The sequence below is a fragment of the Pelmatolapia mariae genome, linkage group LG5, assembly GCF_036321145.2.
Source record: "Pelmatolapia mariae isolate MD_Pm_ZW linkage group LG5, Pm_UMD_F_2, whole genome shotgun sequence".
NCBI classification, from domain to species: domain Eukaryota; kingdom Metazoa; phylum Chordata; class Actinopteri; order Cichliformes; family Cichlidae; genus Pelmatolapia; species Pelmatolapia mariae.
The window spans coordinates 31,325,312-31,350,481 of NC_086231.1; the positions used below are offsets into that span (position 1 = coordinate 31,325,312).

The 25,170-nt window shown below is 40.6% G+C and overlaps 2 protein-coding genes across 2 annotated transcripts in view; one reads left to right on the plus strand and one right to left on the minus strand.

The window, feature by feature from the left end:
- The window catches only part of shq1 (SHQ1, H/ACA ribonucleoprotein assembly factor), a 46,533-nt gene extending 44,330 nt beyond the window's left edge, over positions 1-2,203 (minus strand). The window contains exon 1 of the mRNA XM_063474767.1: positions 2,195-2,203. The gene's annotated coding sequence lies outside the window, so the exon portion shown is untranslated. The remainder of the gene's footprint in view (positions 1-2,194) is intronic.
- Positions 3-24,888, plus strand: gxylt2 (glucoside xylosyltransferase 2). The gene is made up of 7 exons (XM_063474771.1): positions 3-458; positions 10,839-11,037; positions 12,036-12,167; positions 16,719-16,970; positions 17,300-17,423; positions 18,251-18,423; positions 21,329-24,888. Exons 1-7 carry the CDS (start codon positions 163-165, stop codon positions 21,503-21,505), a joined length of 1,353 nt encoding a protein of 450 aa, XP_063330841.1. The 5' UTR covers positions 3-162; the 3' UTR covers positions 21,506-24,888.
- The last annotated feature ends 282 nt before the right edge of the window (positions 24,889-25,170 follow it).

Genomic DNA, 25,170 nt, shown 5'->3' on the forward strand with positions numbered 1-25,170 from the left:
CTCTATGGACGATGAGAAGCAGCACTCCGCTCTCCATCATCATCTGCAGAAAAATGCGAGCGGGGAGCGGTAAGAAAATGTCAGCTCGCGCTGCCCTCCCTCCGCCGCAGACATGAGCGCAGTCCCGACCGCCTCTTCCAACCGCAACAAGTTGCTCTCACCATGCGGATCCACTGCAAAGTAGTTGTGATCGCCGTGTGTTTTGGAGTTTTCTTACTTTTGTACTTTTTGGGGGGCAACGCCGCGGATGATCCGCTGTTGAAAGAAGTTGGAGAGGAGCCGGAGGAGCAGGAGGAGGACAGCAGCTCTTCCCAGTCGCCCTCCCAGCTCGAGCACAATGTTGTTGCAAAGTTTCCGAGGAAATCGCCCGCAGGAGTCGGCGTGCGTCCGGAAGAGCCTCTTAAGGGACGAAAACAGGGGAGACCGATTAGTAGAGGGGCCAGCGTGAATGCAAAGAGGTGAGGAGTGAGAGGGGTGGGGGGTGTTTCCGTTTAAGAGTCGATTTCCTCAAGGCTCTCCCTAAATGAACGTCTCCACTTTCTCATCCCCATCTTTCCTAGCCTCTGGGAAGTTTCAAAGTGAGGGTGTCGGGTTATAATCGTGCTTTGAGTGAGCCTTATTCTCTCCTATCAAACTGCCTACGTTGTGCTCAAGGACGCAGGCTTCACAAAAGCCAGATCTTTTAAGGGACACCCCATCATGCATCTGCTGGGCTGCTTTAATCTTCTCTTTTTTCGCTGTTGCAGACATGAGTTTCTTCAGTATGTGGCTGAAATATGGCCAGAGAGCTTGACTGATGTGGTTAGGTGGAAGTGTTGTCAGTATTTGCAAAGAGGAGATCAAACACAAAGCACAACAGGGTGATGAATTGTCACGTGAGCTCAACATCTCGATCATTTGTGCCTTATTATGTGTGAAAGCAGGGCATGGTCTCAGTCCTCTGTTGGTGTTAAAGGGGGTAAAAGGTCACCTTGAAAGACACAAAGTGCACTTCATAAAGGCTGCTACTGTGTACGGAGCAGCCCGGGCTCCCATTTGGTTTCACTTGAACATGAGTCAGACATTATGGGAAGTAGCCTGCTAGAACTATTTACAGAAAAGCTTATCAGGTGTGATTTTTATTTTTGTTTGTTACAAAGAAGCTGCCACAAAGACAGATGACCTGAATAAATCAGCACCGTGGCAGTATCTCAGATATCTTCAGCTGCTGTTTGTGTTTAAGAATGAGAGCATTTTGTCTTCCAGCTTTCCAATTTCAGCCTTGCATTTCCTCTTGTCTTGCATGCCAGCTGTGCCATAATGGCCACTATGCGGCCGTGGAGATTACCCACGCTGGCAGGCTGCTGTAATATGTATTCCACTCCATAGCTGTACTCAAGGTTGGGGACACTGTTCGGCAGATAAAAGCCATCAAGGCGTTACGCCGTGAAAGGACCTTTGCGTCTTTGCAGAAACCACGCTCCTCCATGTGTGCTGCACGCTGATAAGGAAGATGGGGTGGAAGGGGTCACCGGTGGCCATTAAACAAACACGAACAGGTTGGAAAATGCTCAAGACTGACTGCTGCGATTAGGGGAAGAGCACTGAGCATCTTTGCCAGAACCTCTAAAAAAACAACTTTGTTTTGTCTCATTGCTCAAGCTGAGAGTATCGGGCCAGAGGACTGGGAACAATTGGGAGCAGTTTTCAGGTCTGCAGACACACTTTGCAGACTGTAAAGCTCTGATAGTGAATCATAATGACACAAACGGAGAGTTAAGTTAACACTCTCTTTTATTACAACTGTCTGTTCAATCCATGCTTCATAACTTGTATCTCTCCCTTTGTTTGCGAATCTGAACCGCTGAACAGATTTCCTGTGCAGCTTTCTTATTAGACAAACATGCCTTTTTTTTTCCTAATCATATAATTTCCTCTTGACACATCACACCGTTTCCTGTGGCCAAAAATAGTGAAGAACGTCCTCTATGTCGCCCCAACCCACACGTACTGGAGGCTATAATGCGTTGTTGTCTTTATCACTTCAAACGCCCAACGCTTGCAAGGTCCACACACCCAAAATGTGAAGTGTTTTCCTTTTTTTTTTTTTACGATTTTTAAACAGAGCGTGATTGGTTAATGTACCCCCCACCCTCAGCTTAATTAAAAACAGAATTAGGGTTTAGTTCCAGGCTCTGTGACTTACGGTCCTTACCTGTAACTTTCCCGTTCCTTCACTCTGACGTCTTCATTACCTTCAGCGTGTGTTCCAGATGCTTTGTTGCACTGCGTTAAAGCGTGAATCTGCAGGGTGAGACTGGTGTTGATACTCTGTGTCGAAACAAATCCCCTGCCCTGTCACTTCAGATATAGCTAAGCAGCATTCTTCCCAGTAAAGAAGTCACTGCCTCGCGGTGGCATTATGCATAGCTATAAAAATGTCATCTTGCATGACTGAGCACTCACTCAGCTCGGAGTGGTTTTTGAAATCTCCCTGCTTGCCTGTGCAGCCCGACGTGGCTGGAGAGGGTGCTTGTGTGAGCCTCATCAGGGGGAGTTTTGCCTCTCTTTTAGTTTGGCTAACTCACTTTTAAATTACCAGTAAATGAGTCATTCTGAGGCAGAAAGATGGCGTGGGGCTGGGTAAAATCCCTCATCTGTAAAGAGCTGGGTTTGAAAGTCATAGCTTTGAACTTGACAGCAACAACAAAAATAAAGATAATAAATGATTAATAATAGAAACATTTACTGAGCACTAAGCTGATTCATTGATCAGCCAAGCCGTGAAAACGTTGATCTACTGGGATGGGTAGGACTCAGAGATGCCAGATGCTTGCTTTGTATTCGTTTCTGGCAGTTTGACATTATAGGGAAAAAAATCTTTTAAACTTTTGGACAACTCAATAAAGCTTTTGAAGATGTCACTTTGGGCTCAGGGAGGTGGTGATTGGTGTATTCAACTAATTTTTGGAAGTTTTCTTGCGCACATTCCAGCTTTCACAGAAAGTCCTTTATCTTTTAACGTCAACCCCGCATTTGCATTTTTTTTCATGACTGACTATGCTGTTAATCGCATTTACACATGCCAAAGTTAGAAAAACGGATTTTTGTGGTAGTTCCCACTTTCACTTCATTTCCAAAGTGTCTTTGAGCTGCAGGGGTGTATGATGCACAGGCAGTCATGGCATAGGAACTTACCATGCTGGTGTTTGATGGTTGTTATCAATGTAAAAGAGGTATTTGCATGGTGCTTTTTTGGTTCTTATATACCATTGGTTTCTCTTACTGGTAAAAGTTAAATAAACATTTCATGTATGCTTAAAGATCTGGGATGTTCTGATATGAGATGGAGATACCTACTGTAAAGATCTCACCAAACACGCATTTGCTAAACTGTCCACTAACATCCATCAGCCGTATCACTCTGCCGAAGGAAGCAGCAGTATACCCATGACATATCTATCACTACCACCTCATCTCCTGAAGCTGTAGGCCAGGGACAAGATGTGTACTTCCAACGTTTAGAATGTCAAAACTTTGAAAAATCAATTTAAAAGTACAGCGTGGAAAATCTCACCATTAGACGTCCAAAGATTGCAGAGCGTTACTCTTTCAGTCTGGACGAGGTAATAGGAGTCAAGGAGTCAGCGAAGCTCGCTTCTGTACTATGACAGATATACTGATGTTGAGGATATCCTCAACATTTTCTGTCAGTAAGCGCTGGTGTTTTTGTCAGTGTTAGCAGCTGTTAGCTGGCGTTAGTGGGTCTAACATTGCTGGACTTGGAAACTTCAAGAACTCATAAAATATGAGAATGTAATCAAACAGTTGTAATCAAGCTGTTTTTGTTATTTAGCCGACTTAACGTCAGCTGCTCGGAGATGGAAAGGTCACATGTCCAATCTGCTGACAATAACTGTCACAATATCGTGAATAAATAAGAATGTTTATGCACATTTTCGTGTGTTAGAGCCCTGACTTCAGTTCAGGAGATGAGGCTTGAGGTGAGGAGGGAGAGCGTGACGTTTTATCCAGATGCCAGCCATGTTGTTTCTGTCCTTTGCATTTTGATTTTCAGATGATAAACCATTGGTATGATCCTTCATATCTTGAGTCTGAAGGTGCAGGCTTGCATTAAAACTTGCCTCCATGCACACAAACGCCTACAAGTTCTGCTCTCTTCCACCTTTGGTGTTCTACGCATTTGACCTGTATGTAGGTGTGTATATAAAACATGATTAGGCAGAATGGCAGTGTACTTTTAGCACCAGTCCAAAGCAGAGATAAATGGAGAGGGTTCTGTCATGAAGTGCATTTGGCATAAAATCTTAGTTAAATCAAACATGTGGTTCATAAAATATGAAGAAGAAGATTCAGTATGGCATGAAATAAGCGACTTACTGTTTACAGACATCAATCCAAGGGCCATTTTCCCAGTGTTGGGTAAGTTACTTTAAAAAAGTAATTAATTACTAATTACTAATTACTTAGTCAATATTGTATTTAAAATACTTATCTAATTACTGTGTCAGAAAAGTAACTTAATTACTACATAAGTATTTAACTAAATACTTCTTAAAATCCATATAAACCTTGAGTGGACAAACAATAGAAATTAAACTCTTTAAATAATAAATACACTTTTTTAAAGATGGACACTCTACAGTATGCAGCGGTAGCATCTGTTCCACAATGTAGCCTGGCAGGGCTGGACTGGGACAAAAAATCGTCCCGGGCATTTTGACTAGAGACCGGCCCGCCAGGTATTATAGGAAAAACCATAAAGCCTTTGAATGAAAACAAACGCTGTTGTCACAGTGATGTACACTGTCTTGTTGGTATATATGTATCAGTCTAATAAACTTAAACCTTCACCATCCTCCCTATTCTGGCATTCTAAACAGTACCCGAAAGTAGACTGCTTGGTCGAGTTAACCTCCTGAACTATCTACAACACATGGTGAAAACCTGAAATTAAGACAGAGAAGACTAGAGGTGAGACATGATCATTACTGATTACTGATGACAGATTTAGATATATTTTCATAAACCATTCATTTGCCACATCAATAAACACCATGGCAGGGCTAAATATTTTTTCTAACATGGCAACCTTTAAAAAGTGAAAGGAGATAGAAAGACAGGTGAGAAAGAAAAACTTAATTGACTTTTTGATGGCATTTTACACACAGTACTGGTACAGTATCTAGAAAATGTGGGAAAATGCTGGCATCATATACAGTACTTAGCTACTTCTGAAGAAATTATGATGGGACCCTAAAAAATTACTATGTAAAATAATGGATTTCTATACATTTTACATCAGATGAAAACGTTTTTTGTAAGATTCAGAGCGATAAACAAACAAGAGAGAAAAGCCGATCAGCTGATCATTGATCAGTTTCATGATTGAAGTAGAAACAGGAGAGGGAGGGGGAGAGAATGAGAGGAGAAGAGGCAGCTGTGCAGCAAAGACAGAATAACTCCAGCTTTGTGTCTTTTTCATTGTAGCTGAAATACGGGACAAACTGTGTTCCTTTTCACCTCAATACCAAACGCGCAATATTTTCTCTGTACACCAGACGATTCCGTTTTTTACGGGACGGTTGGAAACTCTAATAACTAACCTTATAAATAAGATAAAACAAGTTCAACATCAATAATATCATATCATCCGCCCAGCAGTATAGAAACAAGTTATTGTAACTGACTGTAAAAAGTCAGCATAATGAAAATAAACTCCACCTAAACTTGGTTTATATCTGACCCAGATAGACTGCAGGTCATAACTTCTTAGCTGAAGTTCAGTTCACCGCCTCAGGTCTCTGCTCCTCCTGCCTTTCCGTCATCCACCTGCCAGCGTGTTGCATCTGCTGGCCTCCACCACTTGCTAATGTTGCTGAATCAGTGGAAGCTCCGCAATAGCCACCACCAAACAACTGAGTTATTTTTACACATCTCCCTTCATCTGGCCAATCCACCACCTTTCAGTGTTGATTTTCAGTGGAAAAAAAGAAGAAGAAAAAAAAACCATCGGCCCATAAAAACGAAAAATCACCATCGGCCCACCGATGGCCAGTCCAGCTATGTAGCCTGCAGTCATTTTTTAAGCTCACCTTCAGACGCTTTCTGTGCTGCTGAAGTAAAATCACGTTTTGCTGCTTAGCAGGAGTTGCCGCGGTGTTATCCATGGATGATGAACAAGAATCAGTCAGAAGTGTTCGTCTATGCTCTCGTGTCAGGCACTTCAGTAGGTTACTCGTGCTATTAACAGCAGCCGATAGTTTTTTCTCCCCAGCACATAGCTTACATGTTGCTGTAATGTTCTTGTCTGCTTGTTTCAGAAAAGTGAAGAGACGGGAATATGTCCATTTCATGAAACAGCCACTCGCTTCAGCCGAGTCCGACATCTTCCGCTGTAGAATACGACTATGCAGCAAACTGGCGCGAAATGACGTGCAGCTGCACTACAGCGATGTTAGAGCGGCAGAGTTTACTTTTACGTTTAGAAGATAAATTAATGAAATTAAATAATGATATTCAGCGAGTTTAATTATTTTACAATGTAACGCAAGTACATTGTAAGTAACTGTAATTAAAATACCTAAAAATGAACAGTAATTAGTTACTCTACTTTTTCAGTGGAAAAGTATTTTAATTACACCCAACACTGCATTTTCCCATAGACATTTATAGGACCCCAAGTCCTTTTTCAACCACCTTTTGCAACCATCTTGCCATTTTGGTTATTAGACATTTGTGAGGTGGCTTCAGTTTTCAGACCCAGAAGCTGTTTCCTTCTTTTTAACCGTCTATGTGTGGGAATCAAGTTGGAACACTGTCCCAATGTCCCCACTTTTTTTTTTAATCTATTAGAAATGTCCATATTTAGTACCAGTGCATCCTACTGCTGTATAATACTTTGATTTGCATTTAATATGTAGAGAACTTGGTCAAGGTTTGTGCTGGACACAGAAAAGAGGATATGATAATGGCAGCAGTGTGTGCGTGCCGCTCTCTGTTCGGGTTTCTTTGCATCGGCCTCTCTGATGAATCTCTTACTGGGTTTTAGAGTTTGTGAAAGTGAATATCTCCGGCCTGAGTCAGCGCGTTTTGGTCGTTTAAGAACTGCGCTGACACGTTGCATGTTTATTTTAGCACGTTCGGCTCAGCATGCTGATGAATGCAAATGTTCTGAGAGGGCAGCTGAAATGAACACATAAAACCAGATTCTTGTGGCAGCTGTGTCGGTGATTGTTCATGAGTGGTCACATGCGATCTGAGGTTTTCTTCTGTTTTCTCTTGTGCCTCAGCTGAATAAAATTCAAGCAAAGAATCCAGCGGATCAGCCCCAAGAAGCAGCTCTGGCACTCTCTGTCGTATAGTCTCAACTTTAATCAGCTGAATTCTGTTTAACCACTTTGAGAAACCAATGTGAACACATCGGTCAGAAGTCCACCAAACAGAGTTACATTCGGATTAATTAAATGTCTTCAAGGTGTTCTCTGGGACAGGCTTTACTCTGCGCTTGTACATTTTTCTTTTATCTCTAGAGGTGCTACCTTTTTCCTCTCCTTGCATGCTTTGAAAGGGTCGGTGGTGGTGCTTTTGTAGGCGAAGGGTTCCTCTTGTGCCTGCTATGCAGCCGATAATGAATTCAAGGCCTTTTGTACCTCGTCTGTGCTTTTTGACTGCTTCCAGATGTGAGGAGCGGTGCCATGACACAAACCATTATGTGAGCAGCCCATGCTTAATGTGGCAAACACATTATTTGTGTATTTTTTATGTGGGGTTTTTTTGTCTTGTCATTCAGTTTTATGCAAAAAAGCCTTTATTTATTTTGCATGACTAAGTGCATCCTTGCAGGGGATAGGGACTGCATTTTTCTGTGGGGAAATGGGTTGTGTGTTCAACTACCTTGACAGAACATCAGCCCCTGAAGCGTGGCGGACAGATTTCTCAGCACCTTCTCGTTCATCCTAATCTGCAGTTCATCATTGTCCCTCACCCATGCAGAAAACGAAGTGTCACGCTTGAGGACTGCCCTGCAACTCACCTGTCAAATTTCACTCTTCTCCCTTCCTATCCATTTTACGCTAAGCTACCGCTGGTTTCAGACGCAGAGGAAATGCATGTCTTCTGCAACTGTCTTCTCCATTTTGCCTTCCCCAGCTCTCTTCCTCGAAGAAAAAAAAGAAAAAAAAGCTACATGTTGAAACAAAAGGTTCTTTGTTCTTTTTTTCGTGCCAGTCTTTTTCCTCTTTGGCTGTGTCAACATTCATGTTGAAGGTATTGTTATCACAAGCGGCCCCATGTAGTGCTTACACAGAACGAAAATAGATGATGTTGACCTTAACTTTAGGCTGCCCCATCACATAAATGTTTCCCTATCATAGAGCGGGCTAGGCCGCGCTGCTCTGCAGAGAGAGCGCTTAAACCCGATAAAGAACTCCCTTCCCTTTGAACATGGAAGAACAAAGTCCAGTGGGAACTCGCCGTGTGTGAAGGTATTTGTTAAATGATATACTGAGGCGCACATGTAACACGACTGAGAAAAATAGTTGACCTTTCATTTCAATAGGAGGATGAGCTGCTTTATATTTTTTTAAATTCTTCACTTCCTCCTGTTGTCATCCATATAAATCCCAAATGATGTTTTTGTTGTTGAAGTAAGAAGCCGGTACTATTAATACTGACATCCATACAAGTGGCAAAAAGAGCTTAAGGCTGAATGCATTTGTTTTTTAACAGATATAATTATTCCCAGTATCACCCACTCTGCATTTTATACATTTTGCTAATTGAATTGTTGTTTTTCGTTGTTTTACCTTCATTGTGTAGGACGATTTGCACCGACTTTAAAAAGATAACAGCAGGAATAGAAACAAAAGATGCTGTAATGAAGGGAAAGTGGAATCACAACCTTTCACTCAGTACGCTTGAATCATTCACCTGAACCTAACCTTGCTTAAACGTTATATGGTGTGATGTTATTGCTTAGCTTCTTTTTTAAAGCTTTGATTATTGATTCAGTTCAGTTTGTGGGTATTAATTTATGCACAGCTCTCTTAAAGTCTAGCTCTGTCAGGTTGAGCTCTGGTCTTTGACTGGGACATTGCAACACTTTGATTCTTTTCTTTTTCAGCCAGTGGTAGATTTGCTGCTGTGCTTGGGGTCACCGGCCTACTGCATGACCCAAATTCAGTCAAGCTTTAGCTGTCAGATAGATGGCCTCACATTTGCCTCGATTTGTTCAGTCTTTTGATAAATGTGCTAACATGTTAACCAAGGCCTTTAGTGTCTGAATTTGGGGGTTTTTTGTTGGGGGTTTTTGTATTTTCTCTGACCCTGGGATGAATTTGCTTTAGTGTGGACTCCTGGAAAGGTTGTGCCATTGTTTTAACACACATCTGAATGTTTGCTCCCAGCAAACTGTCAAAACTTGTGCTTTTATAGAGGTGCTCACCGTGCTATGTATTTGATTAGCAGCACCTGCTAATCAAATGTAAACAACTCCTATGTAAGCAGTGAGGGTATACTTAGTTTTCTTTATAACAGGACTACACAGTACATCTTTTGAAAACGCTGTTTTTCACTTGACTGTGGGTCTCTCAAAATTTCCTCCAAGTTTTTTTTTGGTGTGGTTTGTGTGCAGCTAGCTTGGTAGCCATTGAGTGTGGTAGAAAATAAACGGTAATATCTTCAGTAAAAACCTTTAGCAGAATAAATAAATGACAGAATGAATCTTAAAATTTGAAAATGGGTTGATATTTTACACTTGCAGTGTTTTTGTTGTTTTGTATTTAATTTGTTTTAAAGTCGGGTTTTGCAATTTCTTCTTTGTGAAATATTAGAAAACCACTCTGTTATTAACAGACCCTATTGTGCCCTGAATATTTAGACATTTTTAAAAAATGCTTTTTTCTATAACATAAAGGACATTTTTAAATACCCAGTGTGGCTAAATCAAACTGCAGAAGCAGCCGTCATGCTAAACACTGGAGCTAAGCGGAGGTGACGCTAAAGCTCGAGGTTAGCATTTTATTTCTGGCAGTTGCGTACTTTCATTGAAAATGTAAATTTTTTACTTTAATTTATAAAGCACCAAATCACAATAATGTTTGCTTTAAGGCATAAATGTGAATATTATCTTGCTGAACAAAAACCTAACATCAAAATCTCTTGGTGATGAACTGTGTTCCAGCAGTACAATTACGTAGGGTTTATAAGGTTAAAAAAAACTTAGAATTATCTTAATAATTATTATCTGTTTATTCACATATGGGCTTCCCCAACAAGTAAAGTTAAAGATGGCGTGCTTAAGTATAATATTATTTTGGGGTATTTTTGTAAATGGTGTTCATGGGGATATATGTGTAGTTATAACCAAAAGCCATCAGTTTATGTTGGCTTACAAGAAATATAAATATAGGTGTCAGCTTTCCAAAGACCATATGGGTTGGAGCTCTTGTGGAAGTCTGAAATTATGGCGTCTGTTTCAGTAATTTCATTTTTCTGTGTATGTTTTGGTTCCACTGTGCTGTGGTCCATCTGTTGAGTACACATTGCTTTTCACAAGCTCTGCAGCTTGCAGGCCAATTTGCAGGCGATGAGTGAGGGGAACAAGGTTTGTGATTGTCAGCACATCCACCCCCCCACCCCCAAACGTGTGGCCTTGGCCCATTGAAATCTAAAACGGACAGCTAGGTGGAGGAAAAACTCCACATCCGGCACATCTTTTGTTGCAATTACTGCCAGCTTTTGATCTTGATATAGTAATTTCATTATACTGAGGTGTTATTGTTTTTCTTTTATACAAGACTGCCAGTGCTTCATCTTCTGAATTTACTCTTTTCTAGTAAACCACGGAGTAATGTAGCCCGACCTGTAACCAGGCGCACCAAGGCGGAGGATGTCATGCATTTGGCCGTGGTGGCTTGTGGGAACCGTCTGGATGAGACCCTCACCATGGTAAAATCAGCCCTCCTGTTCAGCTTAAAGAAGATCAAGTTTCACATTTTTGCTGAGGACCCCTTGGCCCTGCAGTTTAAAGAAAGGGTAAGAATCCTTTAATGTGTTTTGAGCCAAAAACCTGTATTTTCAATGCACCTTGCTGTCTGCTTTGCTGTTCAGGATCTTACTCTGATTTGTGAGTTACCACAGCACATGTTAAACACTCCTCCTTTCTTTGTAATAGATGACACCGAGATCACAGCAGTTCTAACTCGGAGCCTCTCTTACTCACTCTTGTACCCTTTTATCTCAAGGCCGGGGCGTAATATATCACCGAGACACGCTGCGTTATTCCGCCTCCCCCGCCTCAAAGTCACCTTTACGGAGGTGCGTTGGCGTGACTTTGATTAGTTCCACTGATACTGTAACTAACAGCCTTTTAACATTGCTTCAATTGATGGGCCACAAATATCAGCAGAAGTACCTTTTAAACAGCTTTAAATCTTAATCCTAAAAGCCCCGTGAGCCAGCGTTCCTGTGTGCGGTGAATCACTGCCATGTGTTGAAAATTCCCATGAGGGGGGAGGGGGGAGTCGTGGTAGCTGAGGCCTGTAATAATGTGACACATATGCCAGGTTTGAGCAGAAAGGAGCCGCAGGAAAGGTTAGTCTCACCTCCCTTGATCTCTTATCCTCCTCCTGCTTGTGGCGCTCTCTCTGTCTCTCTCGCTCTTCTCAGGGCCAAACTGTTGAACTGGTGATTATGGAGAGATTTAACGCCTAACTGGTCGGATAACGCGAGCTTCAGCGAACCTCGCCATGCTTTAAGATGGTGCCTTCCCTTGTTTAGATTATTGCGTTTTAATAAAATAGCAGCTGGCTGCTGCACGCGTACCGAAAAGAGCCAATCAGCAGCCGGAGACGTGACTTCATTGTTTGAAATGGCCACCTGCACAAGCTGATAAGTCTGTGAAAAGAGCAAAAGGGAGATTAGCTTTCAGTCTAATTGTTGTTTATCCTGACTCTTTCTCACACAGTCTGCCTTACTCAAAGTCAGTTAGACCTTTTTTTGGCGTAACACACCGCATGTTGCTTTACTTTCAGCTGAACCAGTGGCCTCGCTCTGTCGCAGCCAAGTTCCAGTACAGAATCTACCCCATCTCCTTCTCGGTGGGAAACGCTGACGAGTGGAAGAAGCTCTTCAAGCCCTGCGCTGCTCAGAGACTCTTCCTCCCTGTAAGCCTGCCACACTTATCTCACCTAATATCCCCACCATGCTTAATGTCATTAGCCGGTGTTAAGAAAAAATGTTAATCCATCTCTTTTCTACTTAAACAATCTTATTACCCTCTTCACTGGATGATTACAGCTAGATACTGGCTTGTTTATTGATGATTTCACACCTTCTCAGCAGCAATTATGTAACAAATAAGAATTCCCCAGAGAACAAATCCAGTAATTCCATCAAGTGAGGCTCATGCCCGCCTATTGATTTCCTTTTTCTGACACGGTTCATTGAAGTAACAGCCAGCGTCCTTACCATGTAATGAACATGTGGTAGATCAATAGGTGTTTTTTTTTCTCTTGCTGCAAGGCAATCAATAGACATTCACTATTCACTTTATTAGGAACACCTACTGAGCACCTTTCTATTGCCTCTTCAATAATCTGAATTAAATAGAAGGTCCCTCTTGATTCATTGTTATCACATATTTCCATATATGTTACAGTTAATGCTGTAGAACTCCCTCATTACTAGGGTCAGACTGTATGGACATAACCGCATCATGTCTCCTGTATTTTGGGAGGTTTGGGGGGGGGTTTAAGGCGTAACTTACCATATCTGGACTTCACTCACCAACACTGTATAATCCTCTAGTAGGTTTTGCTGTAACACACAGCAAACTGTACTATTTGTCAATTAATTCTGCTCAAAAGTACAGTGGCCCTGAGAGGTCAAATGCATTAAAACAAATAGAAAAGGCTGCAAAAAAGGACTCAAAAGCACAGTGGAAGTTCAATATAAAAACCTCACAATTGAAGCAATTTTGGCATGCGAAGGATGGCACTGTGACATGCTTAAAATAAGCAGAGGATTCACTGATGTTGTTGGGGAGAAAAAGATGCAGGTTTTTCAGCATCTTTTTCTTTATTGACATTTTCTTAAGTTGCAATCCGTTTGACCGCTCAGGGCCGCCGTGCAAAAAGGTTCAAAAGGCAGCAACATAAAAAACATTGTGGAGAGCTCTGGTTCAAGTCTAACCACAACTACAGCATCCTGTTTAAGCACATGTGTCAGTCAAAGCAGCTACATATCTTTACCAGTATCCAAATGGATGAGGTATTTAAAGGAAAAAAAATATTTACAGTTTCTCTCCGTATATGAACAGCAGGTTCTGTGTTTTGTTTCATTTATCCTTCCATGTAAACTCTAGTTTGTACAGATTGGATTGGTGCTGGTTTAATTGTGTTTCCAAGTAACGTTGCTTTACTTCGTAAAGCAACATTCCTGTAGCAGTGTAATGAAACCCAGATTTCCTCTTGAAGAACTAAAACTTGTGCACTGCATCCTCCACTTTGTTCTTTAGCGTTTTTCCTCTGCATCTTCCTGTCAGCTGGGCTAGGAAAAAATGAAGCAGTAGTCTGTTTTGCTGCTACAGAGCAGATACTACAGTATGTTTTGAAGGAAATAGCTAGCTTCACGTATAGTTCGTTGGTTAGGATAGTTGGGGTTCATTAATACTGACATTCATTTATATGTGCTGTGCCGTCTGATGATACTGCCTAAGAGAAGCCTGTATAATGACTTCATGAACTTCTTCAGAAATAAAATTTTTATCATTAGAGAAAAAATTACCAATAATCATCCCACAGATGTAATATTATCTACAGCTACTTTTAGTACCATTGATGTTAAGTTAGACTCTTTTTCTCCAATCGATCTTTCTGAGTTAACTTCAATAATTACTTCCTCCAAACCATCAACGTGTCTTTTAGACCCCATTCCTACAAAACTGCTCAAAGAAGTCCTGCCATTAATTAATTCTTCAATCTTAAATATGATCAATCTATCTCTAATAATTGGCTATGTACCACAGGCCTTCAAGGTGGCTGTAGTTAAACCCTTACTTAAAAAGCAATCTCTAGACCCAGCTGTCTTAGCTAATTATAGGCCAATCTCCAACCTTCCTTTCATATCAAAAATCCTTGAAAGAGTAGTTGTCAAACAGCTAACAGATCATCTGCAGAGGAATGGCTTATTTGAAGAGTTTCAGTCAGGTTTCAGAGCTCATCACAGCACAGAAACAGCTTTAGTGAAGGTTACAAATGATCTTCTTATGGCCTCTGACAGTGGACTCATCTCTGTGCTTGTCCTGCTAGACCTCAGTGCAGCGTTTGATACTGTCGACCATAATATCCTATTAGAGCGATTAGAACATGCTGTAGGTATTACAGGTACTGCACTGCAGTGGTTTGTATCATATCTATCTAATAGACTCCAATTTGTTCAAGTAAATGGAGAGTCTTCTTCACATGCTGAGGTTAATTATGGAGTTCCACAGGGTTCAGTGCTAGGACCAATTCTATTTACATTATACATGCTTCCCCTAGGTAGCATCATTAGAAGACATAGCATAAATTTTCACTGCTATGCAGATGATACGCAGCTCTATCTATCCATGAAGCCAGGTAACACACACCAATTAGTTAAACTGCAGGAATGTCTTAAAGACATAAAGACCTGGATGGCCGCTAACTTCCTGCTTCTTAATTCAGATAAAACTGAGGTTATTGTACTCGGCCCTGAAAATCTTAGAAATATGGTATCTAAGCAGATCCTTACTCTGGATGGCATTACCTTGGCCTCCAGTAATGCTGTGAGGAACCTTGGAGTCATTTTTGACCAGGACATGTCCTTCAAGGCACATATTAAACAAATATGTAAGACTGCTTTCTTCCATTTGCGCAACATCTCTAAAATTAGAAATATCCTGTCTCAGAGTGATGCTGAAAAACTAGTTCATGCCTTCATTACTTCCAGGCTGGACTACTGTAACTCATTATTATCAGGATGTCCTAAAAACTCCCTGAAAAGTCTTCAGTTAATCCAAAATGCTGCAGCAAGAGTACTGACAGGGACTAGAAAGAGAGAGCATATTTCTCCTGTTTTGGCTTCCCTTCATTGGCTTCCTGTTAAATCCAGAATTGAATTCAAAATCCTGCTCCTCACATACAAGGTCTTAAATAATCAGGCCCCATCTTATCTTAATGACCTTGTAGTACCATATCACCCTATTAGAGCACTTCGCTCTCGCTCTGCAGGCTTACTTGTTGTTCCTAGAGTATTTAAAAGTAGAATGGGAGGGAGAGCCTTCAGTTTTCAGGCCCCTCTTCTGTGGAACCAGCTTCCAGTTTGGATTCAGGAGACAGACACTATCTCTACTTTCAAGGTTAGGCTTAAAACTTTCCTTTTTGCTAAAGCATATAGTTAGGGCTGGACCAGGTGACCCTGACTCCTCCCTTAGTTATGCTGCAATAGACGTAGGCTGCCGGGGATTCCCATGATGCATTGAGTTTTTCCTTTCCAGTCACCTTCTCACTCACTATGTGTTAATAGACCTCTCTGCATCGAATCATATCTGTTATTAATCTCTGTCTCTCTTCCACAGCATGTCTTTCATCCTGTTTTCCTTCTTTCACCCCAACCGGTCGCAGCAGATGGCCGCCCCTCCCTGAGCCTGGTTCTGCCGGAGGTTTCTTCCTGTTAAAAGGGAGTTTTTCCTTCCCACTGTCGCCAAAGTGCTTGCTCATAGGGGGTCATATGATATGATTGTTGGGTTTTTCTCTGTATTTATTATTGTGCTATCTACTGTACAATATAAAGCGCCTTGAGGCGACTTTTGTTGTGATTTGGCGCTATATAAATAAAATTGAATTGAATTGAATTGAATAATGTAAACAAAAGTCGTCCTAGTACAGAACCCTGTGGTACTCCATAATTAACTTCAGTGTTTGAAGAGGACCCTCCATTTACATAAACAAATTGGAGACTATTAGATATACATGATACAAACCACTGCACCGGAGTACCTGTAAGGACCCGAAGTCTTTTTGCAACCGCTCTAACAGTAATTTTCCTTCAGCTCAACTGGACAAACGAACAAACTGTATTATTGTAGGGTCTGTAACTTAAAATATAAAGTGCTTTGAGGCAACTGCTGTTATCATTTGGTACTATATAAATACAATTTAACTGAATCTGGGGGTTAATTTTCCCTATATTCTATTTTAGTACATATTGATAATGTGTGGCATAAACCAGCGGTCCTCAACCCCCGGGCCACAGACCAGTACCGGTCCATGAGTTGTTTGGTACCGGGCCATGAGAGTTGAGGCTCAGGTGTGACATTTATGGTTTTCAGGTTTTTTATCAGTTTTTATCGTTATTTTTCATCATTTTAATCGTTAACTCGGTTTCCCTGTGTGTGAATGTGTGCGTGAATGGGTGAATGACTGGATATGTAAAGCGCTTTGGGGTCCTTAGGGACTAGTAAAGCGCTATATAAATACAGGCCATTTACCATTTACCATTCCCTGGGTCTTTTCCCGTGTGTTATGAATAAATCTTTTTTTTGGTACCGGTACTGGTTTTATTTTTTATTTATCCGCGACACCTTAAAGGCCGGTCTGTGAAAATATTGTCGGACATAAACTGGTCCGTGGTGCAAAAAAGGTTGGGGACCACTGGCATAAACATTGTATTTACGTCTAAAATTGTACTTCCAGGTCATCTTGAAGGACGTGGACTCTTTACTCTACGTGGACACTGATGTGCTGTTTCTGCGCCCTATGGATGATATCTGGAATCTACTGAAGTCCTTCAACAGGACGCAGCTGGCAGCGATGGCCCCAGAGCACGAGGTACCCAAGATTGGCTGGTACAGCCGGTTTGCCCGCCACCCTTTCTACGGCGTCACGGGTGTCAACTCTGGTGTCATGCTGATGAATCTCACACGGATCCGCAGCACGCTGTTCAAAGTAAGGTCAAAACAGTACTATTTCCCCACACTCTGATCGGTAGAAAGCTAAAGTGGGATGCAATTTCCTATTTGCATTCTGAAGGGCTGTTTCCTTGAGCTCAAGTGACAGGCAGAGTGCTATGAGTGGGCTGTGATTAAAGCTTTCCAGATTACCATGACAGCATCACAGACTTCTGCCCTCAGAACTCAATTTAACAGCTCTAATACTGGCAGCAGATTGCACATGGAAGCGGGAATGTAAATGTGCTCCGCCTTTGATGATTTTATTTATTTATTTTTTTTAATGCTCCTCTTAAGCTGTTCTTTTTATTAATCCTTGTATTTCAGAACAGTATGATCCCTACTGGCCTGTCTTGGGAGGATCTTCTTCATCCACTCTACCAGAAATACAAGAACCATATCACCTGGGGAGATCAGGACCTCCTCAATATCATCTTCCACTACAACCCAGGTACAAGCTCTTTTTTCAAGTGTGTGTGTGTGTGTTTGTCTGTATACATAAGAAATGCATTAATTACACTATGTTACATTACGTTTAAGGCCTAATCCAAACTGCTTATCCATGCATATGAGTGCACTTTGAAATACCAGTCTGCAGACAGCCCAAACAACAGCTTCTCACCATCAACATGTTTCCAAAAATTGCATCTTATTTTCACTTTTGCTAAAGTCCGCCTCATGAATCTGGCTGTGTAAACACCGAGGCTGTGGCTGCGGGCGAAAGCAGACTGAGATCCAGCTGCAGCCGCCAGATGTAGGCATTAAATGCTGAGAGCCGTCAGCAGAGCTGGCATCATTCGCATTTGCTCAGAGCCAAATGGAGTGTTTTGTTTTTGTATATTAAACGCTTTGTGTTCTCTGCTGTCTGAGTATATTCACATATTCATGTTGGTCCATCAGCATTTTTCTGATCTGTGTTTTTCTTGGTGAGGAAACTTTTTCTCCTGGTAGTAGCATACATACCAATCAAGGGCCTCATGTTCTTTAAGCTAATGTACCACTATTGAGGGTTCAGAACAAATACGTTAATCAATATTTGTGTTTCTTTTTCCATTGATCTTTATCGTGCAATTCAATGATCAGCTCCTGTATTACAGCAGAAGCAGGTTTTTTGTTCTTTGTGCTGACATTAAAACTATCTATTTTCCCAACTCTGCTTATTCTATAATCTTCTGGTATGTCTGGATGCATATTTAGTTTTCCCTTCAAGAAACACATTGATGCAATTACCTGATTAAAAAATAAACCATTTCATCCCCCCCCCCCCCCCCCCCCCAGAGCGTCTCTTCATCTTTCCATGCCAGTGGAACTACAGACCTGACCACTGTATGTACGGTAGTAACTGCAAAGGGGCTGAAGAGGAAGGCGTGTCCATCCTCCATGGCAACCGTGGCGTGTATCATGATGAGAAGCAGCCAGCGTTTAAAGTAGTCTATGATGCAATCCATAATGTGAGTATCCCAGGAGGATCTGAAAGTTATGTGTGAATTATGCTTCTGAGGGAAATCTTAACTTACATTTATCCCTACGCCACAACCTCTTACGTAACGTTTATAATCAGTTCAGTTTTATTTACATAGTGCCAAATCGCAACAGCAGTTGCCTCAAGGTGCTTTAAATTGTACGGTAAACACCTTACAATAATACAAAGAAAACCAGAAAAATGAAAAAAACAACAATCTACAACAACAACAATGAACCCCTGTGAGCAAGAGCTTTAGCAACAGTGGGAAGGAAAAACTCCCTTTTAAGAGGAAGACACCTCCAGCAGGATTTGGCTAAGGGAGGAGCGGCCATCTGCCGCGCCCGGTTGGGGTGAGGGGAGGAAGATGAGACAAAGACACACTGTGGAAGAGAGCCAGAGATGAATGATAACTAATAATTGAATCTGTTTTCACTCACTAGGTGTATAAACATCTAGTGAGTGAAAAGGTGACGCAATCCCCCAGCAGCCTAGCCCTACGGTAGCATAACTAAGGGAGAATTCAGGGTCACCTGATCTAACCCCAACTATATGCTTTATCAAAATGCAAAGTTTTAAGCCTAATCTTAAATGTAGAAAGGGTGTCTGTCTCCCAAATCCAAACTGGAAGAACGGGCTGAAAACTGAAGGTTTTTCTTGCCATTCTACTTTTAAATACTCTAAGAACCACAAGTAAGTCCACAGTCTGAGAGCCAAGTGATCTAATGGGGTCATATGGTACTTTAAGGTCATTAAGATAAGATGGGGCCTGATTATTCAAGACCTTGTATATGAGGAGAAGGAATTTAATTTTTTTTCTGGATTTAACAGGAAGAGAAGCCAATATAGGAAAAATATGCTCTCTCTTTTTAATCGATGCAGCGTTTTGGATCAACTGAAGGCTTTTCAAAGGGGTTTTTAGGACATCCTGATAATAACAAATTAAAGTAGTCCAGACTAGAAGTAATAGATTCATGAACTAGTTTTTCAGCGTCACTCTGAGACGGTATGTTTGTAATTTTAGAGATATTCTGCAAATGGAAGAAAGCAGTCTTAGATGTTTGTTAATATGTGCATTGAAGGACATATCCTGTTCAAACATGACTCCCAAGATTCCTCACTGTGTTACTGGAGGCCAAGGTAATGCCATCCAGAGTAAGCATCTGGTTAGATACCATATTTCTAAGATTTTCAGGGCCGAGTACAATGACCTCAGTTTCATGTGAATTAAGAAGCAGAAAATTAGAGGCCATCCGGGTCTTTATGTCTTTAAGACAGTCCTGCAATTTTACTAATTAGCGTGTGTTATCTGGCTTCATGGATAGGTAAAGTTGGGTGTCATCTGCATAGCAGTGAAAATGTATGCTATACCTTTTAATGATACTACCTATGGGAAGCCTGTATAATGTAAACAGAATTGGTCCTAACACTGAACCCTGTGGAACTCCATAATTAACTTTAGTGTGTGAAGAGGACTCTCCATTTACATGAACAAATTGGAGTCTATTAGATAGATGAGATACAAACCACTGCAGCACAGTACCTTAATACCTACAGCATGCGCTAATCACTGTAATAGAATATAATGGTTGACCAGTATCAATCGATCAAGACTGATCATATTTAAAATTGAAACATTAATTAACGGTAGGTATTTTTTAGCAGTCTTGTAGGACTGGGGCCTAAAAGACATGTTGATGGTTTGACGGAACCTGACGTGCACCTCCCGAGAAATGCAGCTACACGTCAGGTTGTAGCATACCACTATGGTTTGAATAGCATGGAAGGTTGCAGTGTGGGGATTAAAAGGAGCTTCCAGTTACTACGTTAGTTAGGATGTTGATTTCACAAATATAAATCAAGCTTTACTGACTCAGTATGGCAGTGATGCACAGTGCCCTCTGTTGGAACACTACTACTGGACATAGTGAATCGCAGGGCTAACACATAGATAGAGACAACCATTCGCACTCACATTTACACCTATGGGCAATTTAGACTTTCCAATTAACCTATCCTATCCCCACTAACTGCATGTCTTTGGACTGTGGGAGGAAGCCAGAGTACCAGGAAAGAACCCATGCAAACTCCACCCAAGCCTGATGGTGGAATTGAACTCAGGACCTTCGTGCTGTGAGGCAACGGTGCTAACCACATGATGCGTCAATATGTGCAGGCAATCAGCTGACCTCATTTTTGGGGCACATAATGTTGCTGAACCTGATCAACTGAAGCAATGACAGGTCATAGCACTTTCACCACAGGCTCATGTGGTAGTTGTTGGAAAATACCTCAAATTCAGTGGCGCAAAACACACATTCAGGTAGATGCACTTGCTCAGTACAAATTTCCATTGTGCTACAATAAGGCCTGAAAGCTGTAGCATAGCTTGGCATCATGATTGGAGGAATACTTGCTTAGCTCTGATAAAGCTGCTAAAATACAGAGTGGAAGTCATGCAAATGAAAATGTGTCCAAACAAGCTGCTAAAGGAGCAATTCTACATATAAGTGTATGTAGACCTGTTTCTGTAGCAGCATTGTTTAGCTCAGAAAAAAAGAACAACTATGACTATTTATTTTGTGATTTCAAATTCTCTCCCCTTGCACTCATGAAACAATCTGGGTCAGTTTAAAATTAGAATTTGTTTTCTCCGGCAGCAGAGTCGGTTCCCCCCCTGCTCTGCTGAGATAAGCCTCTTAAAGACGAGCGGGGTCGTAATTTATGATTAATACCGAGGCCTGCCCCACCCCTGCCAACCGAATGTGTAAATATCATTTAGCCTGTGATATGTTCTATTTAAAAAAAAAAAAAAAAAAAAAAAAAAACCCACACAAACACGCACAAAACTTTGGGTTTGGAACTGACATGGGCCGATGTCTCCGTCTCTGCAGTTTCCCTTTGAGGACAACATGTTCCAGTCGCTCTTCTACCCGATCCAGACCAAGTTCCTGGACACGGTCAACACGCTCTGTGGTCGGATTCCTCAAGTCTTCCTCAAGCAGATCGAAAAGACAATGAGGAAGGTGTTTGAGGACAAAGTGGTCCGCCACGTCAGGCCACATAAATAACTGATGGAGAAAGTGGGTCTCCCTGTGGATTCTTTGTTATCTCAGATCAAACTGGTGGCTCTGCATTTGCAGTGTTCAGCGCATGACACTTTCTGGAATAAGGGTCTCATGAACATTATGAGCCTCTGGTGATGAGTAATCACCCTATGCATACAGTGCTGGTCAGTGATGTCGCCGAATAGGTTTGCCTTATAACCGTCTTTATTTTGACATCACAAGTGATGTAACGTATAAGAATGTTGGAAATCTAGAGTGGTGGGGGGGCTTTTTATTCTTTATCAAGAATTATGAAAGTATCAGCTCATCTCAAGTGTGTAAGAAAAATTTAAGCTGTGTTTTTTGTCAAGATTTGTACAAAGGTGTCTGTCTGTTTTTTTACTTTTCCTCACAAGCATTTGAAGTACTCCTCCTAACCATTAGGGAGATGTGTATGTGCTACACAAAGTCAACTTTGGACAGCTTTACTACCTTGAAGTAGTAGATTTATAAACCACTCCTCTAAAATTGTGAATGTTTTATCAGCAAATAACTTGAAGTGTGAATCTGTGTAAATGAGTTTTGTGGTCTGTTTTGCAGTTGCCAAATGCCGCTGACAGTATTACACACAGCACAGCAGAAGAAATGTAGACTTTTGTGTTGAATACTGAATGTCACAATGCACTTTGACATTAGGACTGGAAGGTTGTTGTTGTTGCACATATGTCTCCATTAGATACAACACGACTCGACTGAAATCAAAACCAAAAGTGCTAGATTTTGAAAAAAGGAGGGAAAAAAAGGTGTCAAACCACAGCAGATCATGTACCGTATAAATATTCATGTCTGATTTTTTTTTTCCTGGCAGAAGAAAATAAGTGCTGTAGATTTGTGTGTTTGAGAAAGTCTCCGAGCCTGTAATCTGATGTGTGGTGTACGTACCATGTGTTCAATGGTGAACGCATGGGCTGTATATTTTAAAGTTGCTTTTAAAGGGGTATAAAGAGCCAAATGTATCAAATCATTTAACCTGGAAACTGAATAGCTGTACACTCAGCGTGTGTTTCTTAATAAAACAATGCAATGTCCTGAGTTTACCTTAGCCTCATTTATGCACATATAGTCTTGGTGAAAAGAGCGTACCACATCTGTCAGTTCTGAGGTTTTACACATCACAACATCATTAAGGAAAAAAAAGTGTCTAATTCTGAGCAGGTCTTAAAATAAGGACAGGAACATGTGACATATCACCCTGTGTTGTTTATTTAACAAAAATAAAGCCAAAATGCAGAAGTTGTGTGTGAAAAATTGAATGCACCCTGCACCTCAGTGTCTCCTACAACCAAATTTAGCAGTAATAACTTCCTGTGCGACTCCGACATCGTTGTGGAGGACTTATGGCCCAGTTTTCATTACAGTGTTGCTTCAGTTCACTGAGGTTTGCACACTTCTGTTAATTTCAGTATGTTTCAGGTCTGGACTTTGACTTGGCCATTAAAACACCTTGATTCTTTTCTCTTTCAGCCATTCTCTGATCCTGTTCCAGGATCCAGTTTGGGCTAAGCTTTAGTTGTTGGAGATGGTTTTGACTCTGTAATACTTTGGTATGCAGAGGAGTTAACAGTCTGCTCAATGACTGGGGCTTCAAAACAACCCCAAATCATCACCCCTCCACCACCATGCTTGAGAGCTGGTATTAGGTGCTTTGTTTGGTTTTTGCTGTACCTTGTGGTCAAACATCTCCTCTTTGGTCTCATCTGTCTAAGAGACAGTGTTCCAGAAGTCTTATAGTTTGTTCAGATACAATCTTCCAAACATAAGCTGTGCTGCCTTGTTTTTCTTTGGGGTTTTTTTAATGGAGAAGAGAATTTCTCCTGCCAACCATTCCAAACAAACTCATTGCAGAACAATTAGAAAAAAACTAAACAAGTGTCTTTTTCTAATTGTACTGCAATGAGCTTTAGTATTTAACATGCTAACTGAGGCCTGTAGAGATTCTCACTGTTGCTGATGATCAATGATCAAATGCATTTCATTAGCAGCACCTGGCCACTAGTTACTGCGTTCACAGGAATTAAGAGGGTAAGGGTGTCCTTAGTTTTTATACAGTGCTTCTACATTTTGGCCTTATTTTTGTTAATAACACGGTATAATAATATGTCATGTGTTGTTGTTCATCTCATTTTAAGACCTATTAAAGACCAGATATTTTTAATTATGTCCCAATACAAATGTTTGTTGTTGCTTTTTTGTGTGTTTGTTTGTTTGTTTTCACCATGACTGCATAATAATCAATTGTGTTTTAATATGTTTGAAACAATAAAGGAGGATGAACTATATTTTTTAAATGGTGACAGAGAGAGTACAGACAATGGTTACTAAAGATTTGTTTCAACAAGATCAGTAATTATCTGATGTCAGTATATTTTGATCCAAATATGATAATATAGCAGAAACTTAGCGATTTGAAAGTGAAGCTAACACTCACCTAACTCTCTGTCATGTGTGTCAAACTCAATGCCCGGGGACCTTTTAACCCACTTATCAGGGCTCCAGAAACCTGAAAAAACGTAGATTGTGGTTTGTTGTTTTTCATGGGCCTTTTTTCACACTTGAAGGCAAGGCTATATAGAATATGTAAACAAGCGTCTACACAATGAAATGTCTTTTTTCTTTTCCTTTTTAAATGGCAGTTTCTCTTAAGATTTGAGATACCATGTCTGGGCCCTTAACAAATATGTAAAGAAATAAAGATTGATTATTTTGCTTTTACATGAGGGTATATTTCTTTACCTCCCATACTTTGTAAGTGGTAACTGGTATTCTTGAATAAATCATATAATGGTAAGAAATATGTTGAAAATTATTTATAAAGGCCATTGTGTGCATAGACCAATTGGATGTAGGAAGAATATGTGAGACAATATTATCAAGGATTTTTTAAATTATGGACATTTTCCCAGTCAGAGTATTGTTTCAAACCTTCCAGTGACTTATGAATCAGTAATCATCCAAGACCGCCTGGAATATGCAAAACATATTACTGGAATATATTGTCATTGTCAGGGATGGTGTTAATTAAAGAATGTCAGCTGTCAAACACACATATACACATCTGGTCCTTTATGTGTTCACAGCTTCCCAGTGGGTAAACCTAAATTTGACACCCCTCCTAAATTTAGTCTAAATTTAACTTAAGATACAAAATCTATATTTAGAATAGACATTTTAAATTGTCGGGTATCATAACTAAATTTTTGTAAATATTGTCTGTATGCAAATGGTGATGAGTGCCTCTCAGTCCCAGGTTGTATCTGTGCATAGCATCTTAATGTATTGATATTACACATGCAGCATCTTTTTATGTTCAGTGTACTTTTTTAGAAATCATTCTGATTCACTTGTTATTAAAAAAAATTATACAGCTGAGCTTGAATTTCCCACATCTATATGTGTGTATCATAATGTTACATGAAGAAAATAGATTGGCATTCAGCCAACCATGCATTTTTTCACGTTTAAAAAGAAATGCACATGCATTGTATTGCATAGTATAAATCCCAAACTTGTGCTGATAAATACATTTAAATTACTAGTTTCGTTTACATTTTTCCAAATATACTTTTTTATGTTTAAGATGAATTTATTATGGTAGAAATTTTGTTTTAAGTCGATATTGTGTTAAAAGA